The sequence below is a fragment of the Hemicordylus capensis genome, chromosome 3 (assembly GCF_027244095.1).
Source record: "Hemicordylus capensis ecotype Gifberg chromosome 3, rHemCap1.1.pri, whole genome shotgun sequence".
Lineage (NCBI taxonomy): Eukaryota > Metazoa > Chordata > Lepidosauria > Squamata > Cordylidae > Hemicordylus > Hemicordylus capensis.
In genome coordinates this window covers 343,773,489-343,785,759 of record NC_069659.1, presented here as the reverse complement: position 1 = coordinate 343,785,759, position 12,271 = coordinate 343,773,489, and the positions used below count along the sequence as shown (strand labels likewise).

The 12,271-nt window shown below is 44.1% G+C and overlaps 1 protein-coding gene across 8 annotated transcripts in view; it reads left to right on the top strand.

Moving 5' to 3' along the window:
- The window catches only part of PEX5L (peroxisomal biogenesis factor 5 like), a 263,400-nt gene that overhangs the window by 144,970 nt on the left and 106,159 nt on the right, over positions 1–12,271 (top strand). For 2 of the 8 annotated variants that reach the window (XR_008320196.1, XM_053312288.1), the window contains exon 3: positions 9,422–9,487. The exons of the other annotated variants lie outside the window; for them this stretch is intronic. Coding sequence is in view for 1 of the 2 variants with exons in the window: in XM_053312288.1 (XP_053168263.1) it covers positions 9,422–9,487 (66 nt within the window). In the remaining variant the exon portion in view is untranslated. The remainder of the gene's footprint in view (positions 1–9,421; positions 9,488–12,271) is intronic. 8 annotated transcript variants of the gene reach the window in all.

Sequence of the window (12,271 nt, the reverse complement as noted above, 5' to 3'; positions counted from 1 at the left end):
GAGAGAAAAGCAAATTTAGAGGGCCTGATGCTGTAGGAAAGTGAAAAGGAGGGGCCCCAAAGTTAAGAAGCCATATCTCAGTCAGTAACAGAGGATGCTTTGCATACAGAAAGTCCCAGGTTCAATCCCTGTCATTTCCAGATAGGACTAACTGTCAAACTCTGGAAAGCGGCTGCCCGTCAGTGAGGACCAGAATGAGCTAGATGGACCGATAGACTTGGTATAAGGGAACTATTTATGTTCAAACATGCATATATTCATATGGAATTCAGTAGCCAACATCCTGTCTAATGAAGCACTGGTGCAACAGTGTTGCATTTCAGACTAAGTTGTGCCATCTCATGAAGTGGGGAATGATATCTTCTTCCTACTACAGCGGCCTGCACCACCGGAAAATATGCCCTGAGCCTCAGGGGCATTTTTTTTTTATACAGGTAGCTGGAGAAGGAAAGAGAAGTTGTTTTCAACTCTGTGTCCACTGGCACACAGTCTAGAACAGGGATTCTCAACGCTGGGTGCTCAGATGTTAATGGACTTCAACTCCCATAATCCCCAACCAAAGGCCACTGGGGCTGGTGATTATGGGAGTTGAAGTCCAATAATATCTGGGGATCCAGCATTGAGAATCCCTGGTCTAGAACACAAGACTGCTGCATCAGTGCTTCATTAGTCGGGATGTTGGCCAGTGAGTCTAGAACTGGGTGTGAGATATTAGTGGGTTGACTGTCTGCATCTTAGGGCACATGAGCATGGCTCTCTGTGTGTACAGTATAATGCTCTAGATTCCATCACTGGCATTTGCAGATAAAGAATCTTAGGGACCACGGCTTGGAGAGATCTGTGCCAGAGGCTCTGGGGAGACACTGCCAAGATAAATAATGCTGGGCTCAATAGGCCAGTGGTCTGACATGGTACAAAGTACCTTCAAATGTGAAGGGGAGACGGGTCCTCTTGCCTGACTGTGGGAATTGGGAGGTGTGGCGGAAACCTTCTCCAAGGGTTATCCACCCACAGGCAGGGTTGCTGTCCTTTTGATTCTATTCTAGAATAATAAGTGGGGGTTGTGGTAATCATGGTGAGCAAAAATTCTTTGTTCATCTAAAAGTATGCGGTACCTGTGCTGTGGGGCAGGAAAGTAGACCCAGCTGGTGCAGGAGTCTGGATGAAAGGAAGCATCCTTAATGTTTCACTAGATTACTAAAAACTACAGCACCGGGCCAGTGCTTGGGGATCATTTCATTCCTCTGAGGTCTCAAAAGCATGTGACCAAAAGAAAGCTCAGGTGCTCAGGTGCCTGAGCACATTACTAGATAGTAATTTTGTACTCAGTGACTGCATTTGCTGAGTGATGGATTACTGTTGCTCAGCGAGAAGAGCTCTCATATCGTCTCGAGCCTCAGATTAATATTCTGTTGTCATAGCTTAATTAATTCCTCATTAAGTTGTACCATATTTCTTGCAAGGCCTGTGACTTGGACTGAATTTAATCGAGAGCTATTACATAGCAACACCAGCTGCTGGAAAAGTTGCATTCCCACCCCCATCCTCACAGATCCTGCAGAAATAGTTTGTATATTTTTATTCAATTTGTATACTGCCTTTCGTAAAACATCTCAAGGCGGTTTACAAAAGTTAAAATACAATAATTTAAAAAAAACAACTCCCTGAAAATCACATTTAAAACCTTAAAGGTTGGGCTGAGCTCACCTGACAGGTGACGGAGAGGCAGAAGACAAGTGCAGTCTGTAAGTATCGTCCACCTGGCTCTGATCCAAAACAGAGTCAAACTGAGCCCTTATTTTCCCCCAGGCCTCTCTGCTCATAAAGTGAAAATCTTAAGTGGGTAACACATGTACTTTGTTCAGTATTTCCCTGATGAGTCCATTGGTGTAGATAGATGCTGTGGCAGTTCCCTGAGGAGATCAGGCTCAGGAGATTCTAGCTCAGGCTGTTCAGGTGCCCTTCACATTGGGTCTCCACTGTCAGGTCCCTTGGTACTGGCAGTGGGGGTCTCTTCAGTACTGAGGTGAATACCTGGTTTCGCTGCAGAACTGAAGGTCAATAAAGCCTCCACAAGCTGTTTGGCAGGCCCTCAGAGTCAGCCCTAGTCATTGCTGGGCCTTTCGGAGGCACTCAAAAGCCCAGGTATAGCCACCTGCTTCCCTCCGGACTGTACTGGACTGGACTCTGGTCGAAAGGGTCAAAAGTTCCCTCCTTGCACAGCTACAGTTGTGTTTCTGTCCACTCAGAAACCAGAGGGTGGTCCACCTCCAGAGTCCATCCACGTGTCATTTTGCCTAGCCATGTTTCCATAAAACTAAAAACAGAAAGTTGGTCGTGGTCTAATTCTGGCCATTTTCTAGCAGGTCACCTCCTTCTTGCTGGTTGCTGGGATTCTTGTAAGGAATACTAGGCAAGGCAGATCTTAATCTGAGCCTCTTCGGTTTTTTAGCAGGAGTGCATGGGACCAGCGTCTGTTGATCAAGAGGACTTTAGTTATATACATAAATACAGACTGATGTTGAGCAGCCGAACGCGGGTGGTTCTAGTCTCCCTGTGCTGCTGTGGGCTTGCTGTGGAGGCCTTGCACTTTTTTGGAAAATACCAAATACTTTTAAGTAGTGTGCCCGTATTCCAGAAGCACTCTTTAGATTGAAAACACATTGCTTGACTGTTAAGAGAGGGTGAGAGGTCATTTTTTAATGTGTCATCTGGACAAGGAGTCAAAGGGCCAGATTGCAGCAATTGCTGGGGATTTTTGTGGTGGTGCTGGGGATTATTGTTGTTTGTTTAATCATATGTATATACCGCCTGATATATACATCTCTAGGCGGTGTACACAATCCAAGTACAGTATAAAAACAAGAATAAACAGAACACTTTCATGGAATAAAAACAATTTAAAACAATTCACAGAGTGAACCAATTAAAATATTTTCACAGGATAAAAAGAATTGAACAGTTTAAAATTAATTTTAATTAAAAGCCTGAGAAAACAGGTGTGTCCTAAGAGTCTTTTGAAAAGCAATCAGAGAGGGAGAAGCTCTTATTTTGACAGAGAGTGCATAATAAAGCCTGGTGCTTTGGAATGCTTTGATTGTTGTAATCAAAGCGCTACAGAAAAGCATGCCAGTGCCACTGCAGTTGATCAGGGAACCATTCAGTGCAGAGAAATTAGTGGCTGACATCCAGACTAACCAACAGTGATTGCTGTGCGTGCAGCAAACACACAGAACATGTTCTGGGGAAGGGCTGATATTTGTCAATCTCCCCTTCCCTCTGTAGCTGGATGTGACTCCCACAGATATGCTCCTGGGTGGCTGTTCAATAGCCAGGTACAGAGGGAAAGGGAGACTGATCAAAATCACTCTTAGCACATATGATGAAATGTGAGGCTGATGCAAATCACTGTAGGACACATGAAGTGTTGCTACAGGCATGCTTCATTAGTCCAGATGTTGTCCTGTGTTCATAAACAACTGCAGTAAGCAGAGGCGTAACTATAGGGGGGGCAGGGGGGGCACGTGCCCCGGGCGCCATCTTTTCTGGTCACGTGGGGGGCGCCGCCATGACCAAATTCTTTTAAAAATTTTTTTAATTTTTTGTTAATACAAATGTTTCCTGCTCAGTGCAGCAGCGCTGCAGCAGTCAAGGGAGCGCGTCGGTGCCCCCTTCCCCACGAGCGGTCCCTTCCGCGCCGCCTGCGCCCCCCCCCATTGCTTTGCTGGTGCCTGGCGGCCAGTCAGTGGCCTGGCTTGGCGGCGGCGGCGGACGCTTGTGAGGAAAAACCTAAGTATAATGTAGTATGTTGGGGGGGCGCGGTGGGGGGGCGCCATTTCAGTGCTTGCCCCGGGCGCCGTTTTCCCTCGTTACGCCTCTGGCAGTAAGTAGTTTGGTATCATGGGGTTGTTGTTGTTGTTGTTGTTGTTAATTTGATTTCTATACCGCCCTTCCAAAAATGGCTCAGGGCAGTTTACACAGAGAAATAATAAATAAATAAGATGGATCCTTGTCCCCAAAGGGCGCACATTCTAAAAAGAAACATAGGACACACACCAGCAACAGTCAATGGAAGTACTGTGCTGGGGGTGGATAGGGCCAGTTACTCTCCCCCTGCTAAATAAAGAGAATCACCACGGTAAAAGGTGCCTCTTTGCCTAGTTAGCAGGGGATATGAAGTTCTATCCTTCCATCTAACTTTAAATTGAAGGGAAATTTATGAACAAGTCCATACTTCAAATGTCCTGGTTTTGGAGCTATGTGTCACGCAGCCATAATTTATAACTTTCCTCTGTGCTGATGCCACTTTGGGCATTACAGTTTTTGTTCCAAGACGTTCACCCTGAAGTCACTCACATAACACAAAATGTTTCATTAGAATTCAGAAGGAAGCTTTACCTGCATCTGCTTATAAATCCAGCACTGGTATGCTGTGATGTTTCTGAAATTATTCCAATATTTTGGCTTCAGTCAGAGGAGTAACCTTTCTCGTGCACTCTGCTGGATGAAAACTGGAACATCGGAGACTGCTTTTGGTGTTAAAATGTATTATCTGAAAGCTGAGCTTACATTTGCCCCGATCTCAATGTATGTGAAACCTTCCCTGATCTTTATAGTCAGCTTGTGTGTTCCTCGTGGATTTTAAAATCTGCACATTGCAAGCCAAATTTGTATTTGTCAGCCTCATCCACCGAGTTCTCCAAGGTGCTGCATTTATGTAAAAATAATTTCCTTTGCTTCTCCAAGCAGTGATGAGCTTATTCATTATGAGAAACTGGCAAATGTAAAATTAGGTGTTCCAGAACAAAAACGCAGCCTGCTTGCGTGCTAAGCTACAGTAACAGGTAATAGGTATAAGAAGCCAAGCATAAGAAAAAATAACACTGGGGGCATCCAAAGCAAGAAGTAAACACAGTCAAGACCATTCTTCCATTGTTATTGATATGGTTATCATTTGGTTTTCATTGCCTCATACAAATAATGCAGATTATCAGTTGTACAGTATTCCATTTTCCAATTATTGCTGCAGATCTTTTACTTTTGGTGTTCATGGCAGAGAGACTGGCTCAGTTCAGAGATAATAACCTGATAGTTGACCTGGTTAACCTGGCTATTTGGCTAAATCTTAGCCAAATAGCTGTAATAGCTGCCTGACAAACTGGGTAGTTTCAAAAGTGTCATTACCTTTTTTTTGATGATTCTCTCTTTTAAAAATGTGTGTGTGTGTGTGCACGCACACACACGCACATGCACATATGTGTTGCACAACAGACACACACATACACCCACACACAGCACTATTGATTCATACAATCATAGAATTTTTAGAGCTGGAAAGGACTTTGGAGGTCTTCTAGTCCTAGGCTCTGAGGTCATTCACACAACCAAAAAGTATGTTCTGCCTGGGTTTGGGAGCTAGGTGTGCTCCGAATTTTTGATTGTGTGGAAGCAAGGTAAGAGGAAAACCTGGGTAGAAGTGATTGTGTGGACGCAAGGTAGGAGGAAAACATGGGTAGCTTTTCCTCCTACTGTGCTCCCACACCATCACTTCTACCAAGGTTTTCCTCCTAACTTGCTTCCACACAACCAAAAATTGGGAGCACATTCAGCTCCCAAACTTGGGTAGAACACACTTTTTGATTGTGTGAATGACTTCTCTGTTGGGTTCAGGAATCTGTTACTTCTACAGCACCCCTGAAAGATGACTGCCTAATCTCAGTTTAAAAGCTTATGGTAAAGGAGAGGCTGTCACTGTGCAAGGCAGACTGTCCCGCTATCAAACAGCTCTTACAGTTAGAAAATTCCTCTTAATAGTTTCCAGACCCCTCACCAGCTTTGTCACCCTCTTGGGACCCATTCTGTCAGGGGCAGGCCTTCCATAAGGTGAGGTGTGATGGCCATCTAGAGTGGCAGGTTTTGGGGGTGCCAGTGGGATAGCAGAAGCCCCCCACCTCACCCATCTCCCCCTCCTGCCCACTTCCATGGGGGGCAGCTTTTCACCAAGCTATGCCACACTATTCAGCAAAGAGCTGCTTCAAGATGGTCTTCTCCTCCACCATTACTCCCGCTCTGCAAAAGCAGAGACTGGAGCAGAAGGAAATATACAGAGCCTGTAAAAAGCTGAAAACTCTATCTGCTGGCTCTGAACACTTCCTTCCTTTCCTGACTTTTCAAAATCCAAGGTAGGAGCAAAGGAGGGAGACAGTGAAGACAGCTCTGGCTCACAAACTGCTGGGTGAAAGACATGATGGGCTGGTCTTGTTTGTTTATTTAATTTATAAACTGCCCCATTCGAAGGCTCTGGGCAGTGTACAACAAGTTTAAAAAGACACCAAAACACACACCATTTAAAACACAGAGCTCAAAACAATATATAAACAATTTAAAAACAATTCAAAACCATTTAAAAACTTGGAAGATCTTGGAAGGCCAGGCCAAACAAGTAGGTTTTTAGGGCTCTCTTAAAGGCCGACAGCGAGCCTAAACTGCGGGTATCTGCCGGGAGTGCATTCCATAGGCCAGAAGCAGGTACAGAGAAGGCCCAGTTCTGAGTCACCGCCGGATGTACTGGTGGTAACTGGAGATGGACCTCTCCAGATGACCTCAACATTCGATGGAGAACATACAGAAGAAGCCGCTCTCCAAGGCAGAGGTGGAAGAAACATAGATGAGAAAGAAAGATAGTGGCAGAGGGTGGCAAAATCTTTGGTCATGCTTCACAGCAGGAAGAGGCAGCATATTGCTCCCTCGGCTGGCATACTGGCATAGGCCACTACAGTATTGCTTTATAGCTTATCAATGTCCTTCCTAAAAGCCAGAACTCAGAACTTCACACTGTATTTCAAGTGAGCTCCAACCAGCACCAGTAAGCAGTAAACAGAATAAAGTAAAACTAACACACACACACACACACACACTAATCCAAACGAAAAGCCAATATATGAATTCACTTGATTGGCTGTGCAAGCCAAATCCAATCCAAAGTTTCAGTTCTTATTGCATCTCAGACCACAAGTGAAAGCACAACTAATAAAGCGATGCTTTGTTTTGGTTTCACTTCCAGCCAACGCACAGAGCAGTGTCTGTTTCTTTTGTTGAGCTGGGATGGGTCATGGTACATCGCTGCATATTTTATAAAAGTAGTAAGGTTGTTCACACGACCAAAATTCCTGAGGCAAGGGAGGGCTGGGTGGAAGGCAGGATTTATAGTTACCTTCCCCCACAAGATGAAGGACTTGCCAGTGCTCTGCCATGCTATGTGGCTGGCCACACGATAGGCGCGGCTGCGAACTCTTTATAGGGATGTGGAGGAGGAAGCCTACCAGTATCCCATGATGCATTGCACAGACAGCGGAGAGGCTGCCAGTGTCAATGCGGCCACTCCCAGCACTCTGTTGCTATAAGTGAGCTGGGCTGCTGAGAGCTGCTGCAGACAGCCCCGATCGCACACAAGATCGGGGCTGTAAGGTAAGATGGGGCTTTGCTCCTCTTACCTTGGTAAAAGACAAGGTAAAAGAACAGGATAGCCCTGCTCGGGAGCAGCAGGGTATGAGTGGATCCCGAGGTTCCACATAAGCCTCTCTACCCGGGTTTTCCTCCTTCTACCCTGCTGTGGCTTGTTGTGAGAACGACCTTGTTGTATATTCTCTTAAAACCTTTAAAAGTAATTCAATAAAACAATTTCCACATAAGGCTCTGAATTTCTTTCAATATGCCATTTAACCACACTAAAATTGCATGATTGAATTATTTCCCCCCATCAGATATTTCAGTTCAAATGCTTGTGGCTATTAGGAAAACTTTTGAGATATTTATACAACACAACATGTGATATTTATCACACAGTACCTCCCCCCCTCCTTTACTAAATATGTACAGATCACCATCTATTTAAGGCATCAGACAAATATCCACTTCATAACTTTCCAGAAAACCCACATGCAAAGAGAGCCAACAGTTCTGGAAAGTACAGGATATGACTTGGTTGCACGGAATCCTCATATTTCTAAAATATGCACATACAGAATGTTTGTCAATCTGTATTTACTAAATTGGCAGATTGATGGCATGAACATTTCTAGCAGGTTTATCATAAAAAGCCAAGCAGATGTGACATGAAAGTCACCTGAATGGAAAAGTAATATTGCATGCTTTTATTTCTATTAAAATACTGTCCACCAGATCCTAAGTTTTAGATTATGGGATGGCAGCGTTATAAGGAAGGATCTGCAACTTGTGTCAGTTCATTCTTACCAAGTCCATTTTGTTCTTGTATAAGTCCATTCTGCCCCGGATGTTGCAACATAGTTTTTATAATCTCTGATCTTTGGAGTGTGGCGAGAGTGCACATGGATTGCCCAAAACAGATTGGAGAGCCACAGCCTACCTAACCAATAGTAGCTGCCCAGCACTGGCAGGAACTGTAGGGCAACAGCTAGAAGACTGTCTTGCAGCTATTAATTATTCCATCTGTATCAAAACAGTTTACATAGCAAATGGAATGAGGCCATGGTTGCCTGTCCATGGCTTACATTCTAAAACGGAATTATAGGGGAGACACCACCAGCAGTCACTGGAAAGGGTGCTGTGTTGGGTTGAATAGGGGCAGTTCTTTATTCTGCTGCTAAACTAAGAGAGCACCACATTAAGAGATGCCTCACTGCCCAGTTAGAGGGGGTCTCTTCCTAAGCTCCTGGAGAAACTACAGTTGCTTTCAAAGATAAGATTGAAAGTGTTACTACAGCCCTGTGTTGTAGTACGGCCTCTTCCCTAATGCCCCTCCACACACTCAATGGGGGCCTTTCACATGATTGTCTGGGCAGGTCGGGGGGAGGCAGAGTTAAGCCTACCTTCCCCACAAATGATCCAGACTGGCCCCAGCTGTGCCATGGCACCGCACACACAATCTCCACGGCGGTGACCAGTGCAGCGCTCTGGAGGCTGGGGGAATCCCACAATGCCCTGCGTGATTTGCATGGTGCATTGGGGGCTTCCCCCTGGAGGCTGGCACTCTAGGCGCTCATCTCTGTGTCAACACGGGTTGCAAGCAGCCCGCACTGACACACGATGCTGGAGCCTAGGCTAACAGTGGGCTCGCTTCGTTAACCCAAGCTAAGAGCCAGACTTTGGCGCTGGGTTTGGCTTGGCTTGGCTGCTGAAGCCTGGGCTTGGCTGCTCATGAGAACAGCCTCAGTGCACTACTAATGCATCTGTGGAAATGTACGGATGGCTACAGTTTCTCTTCTCCCACCCTGCTTGTGCGAAATGGAAGTCGAGCCATCTTGCAGCAGAAACACCTGGGGGTTGTGGCTGATCAGAAAGCAACGGAACCTTGGTTGGTGTTATGATCGCAGCCTTCCAATGGATTTTCTACATTTAAGAACCTGACAAGCACTAATGTGAATGTCATGACTCTTTTCAGGCAGTAGGTGAGACCTTGAAGAAAAAGTGGCTCTGGCTTCAGAAATGTGAGCTGATCTTTACCTTGGTGGGTTTTTTCCTCCTGTGCAAGAAGTAAAAAGCACTGCATGTTTTCCAATGCATCCTTTCTAGCTGATGGTACTTGCTTCATTCCAGCATTCGGCACAAAAGGGCTAACTTCTTTTGCCAAAGCCGCATGATATTTACTGCTAACGCAATGGTAGCTCCACCAATCACATCAGAGCGGACAGTTGCAGTGGTTTGACTGAGGCATTGACCGAATCACAAATGGGATAGTGCACATATTTGGGGCTTTGTTATGCTTAGCAACTAGAATGTGCTTCTCATCAGATAAAACACCACACCTTAAATGACCTGAAAATGCATTTTGCAGTTCTTTGGATATCAAAGGGATTTAAAAAACCAAGCATGAATACATTTGATGAGCATGCAATATAGGGGTAACCGCAGGGCATTGAATGAATATGTTGAAATGTTGCTTTGAATGCATATGATTGTCCGATATTACTGCACTTTGGATGGGGAAGTTTGGTTTGAGAAATAAAATGTCATATTATTGTCAACAGGCCTCTCTGTCAACAGGGCAATACAATCATTTCAGCTATGGAAGTACCTATATTAGTTTTAGATTCTACACCCACCAGTCTCAAATGGTTTGGTCCCCATGCTAACCTCAGATTTTCTAGTTTTGATTATATAACTCCTTTTTTTCTATACCAGAGATACTCATGGATGAAATAGTGGGAAATAAAGCCCAAACTCTACCAATGTGAAGTCAGATCATGCAAATTTTATGTATATAAATTTCAGTGGTCACTTTATGAAAATATGAAGCTGCCTTATGCCAAGTCGGACCATTATCCATTCCAGTTCCGTATAGCCTTCACTGGCTGGCAATATCTTCCCAGGATTTCAGACAGGGTTTTCCCCAGCCCTACATGGAGATGCCGTGAAGATAACTTTAGTTGTCTTAACATCTGTACAGCACAGGAAAAATACAATATGTAAAGGAGATCTGTCTCATTGTCTAAGCAGCCTGATCTTCCTATGTGTTCAAGTTCTAATCAGGGGCTCTCAGCCTTTGCTTTTGGAGCATCACTGCCTGCACCCATCCCATTCTTGATGCAGGCTCCCTGCATTGTGGGGAGGGGGAGGCCCCCCCCACCAGTGATAGTATCCCCACATTCATACCCCTATGGGGTATTTCATGCTCCCTTCTTCCAGCAGAACCACTAACATATTTTTGTACAGTCATGTTCAAATCCAGTTCTGATGTAGCATTTGCCATCCCCAATAGAAAATGGTGGCACAAGCAGAGTGTGATGGTGCTCCTTTCTGCATAAAGGCACATTGGGTCATTCTTTGCTACTGCGTCTAATCAAGAGAGCTATTTTGATATATTCCATGCCTACAGACCTTAAAGGTAAAGACGTGTAACAAATGTGGCAGCAGTGGTTTAAAAGTGCCTTCACTACACTGGAAACACACACACTTTAATGTCTTGGAGCAAGTTCTGAAAAAACAATTCTGCAGATGTCCAGTGTAGAGGGAAGGCCAGCTATGATGGGGGCCTACTGGTCAATGCCAGAAACCACAATACTTGCTATTCAGTTTCCCAGAACAGTTTTGCAGTTGTTTTTAAAATGTTCATGATGAGGATTTTTTGTAAGGCAACGGGTAAATCTGTCAGCTGCTCTAAAAAAATAAAATAAGAATGCTGACAGGGGAGGGGGGAGACTGATCCGGAATTTTACAAATATGCATACTTACAAAGCAGAGCTCATTACCATGGACAAGAAATCTATTCTAACCATGATTAAGAATGGTAAATCTCTCTTCACCTAGGATTACATCAGCAGGCTTTGATGCAACTTTGAATCCTTGGGTGATAGCCCAGAATGCCTTGAGCTGGAAGATTTATGCTGCAATGCAATGGATGACTCAATAGTGGTACCTTGGGCTTCAAGGAGCCATTTTATCCACCAGAACATGGGTTCTGAACCTTGGGTCCCCAGATGTTGTTGGACTTCAACTCCCATAATCACCAACCAATGGCCATTGGGGCTGAGGATTATGGGAGTTGAAGTCCAGTAACATCTGGAGACCCAAAGTTGGGAATCCCTGCACTAGAACTTGTCTGCCATGAAGGATTAAGCTAATATGGATCCACTGTGACACTGAAACAATTGTATGAAATTTTCTTTAATTGGGGGCAACCAAATTATGTCAATTTGCAGTGCACATATGCATAAACAGATGTGTACATATGCACAAATGCTACAGACATACAAAACAAAAATGTGAAAATGGCTACAATGTCACATCAAAACTGAGTAAAAAATATATTTAATATTGCTCTATATGTGCCTACTTGCTCATAGACCGTGAATGTGGTTAGCAGAATGACAGAGTTTGGACTCTGCCATTTTTAGCTCCATGAATTCACACCATATTCTTTCTGAGCTTTCTGAGCTTTTAAAGATAAATTATGCATTCTTTAAAAGAAATGCTTTGTAAAGATCTACATTCATGCTACGAATGGAACTGGTTCAAACTTGCATTGGGATATTAAAACCAGTGGGGGTTTAAAAACGCTTTTTACTCCTGATAATTTGAAACCTGAGCTTTCCAAAGGCAATTCTTCAGTCCCTCCTGTCCCTCACTATAAAATTATATTTATTTTATAATTGATTTTTCTTATAAGCCAATGCATTCTTATTGTGTTGTGTTTACATATATAAAATGGGATTCAGTGTATTTTCTAGGGAGAACAAACCTTTCCTCAAACAAATTATTTTATTTTATTTGCCTCTCCAGGAGATTTCTCCTT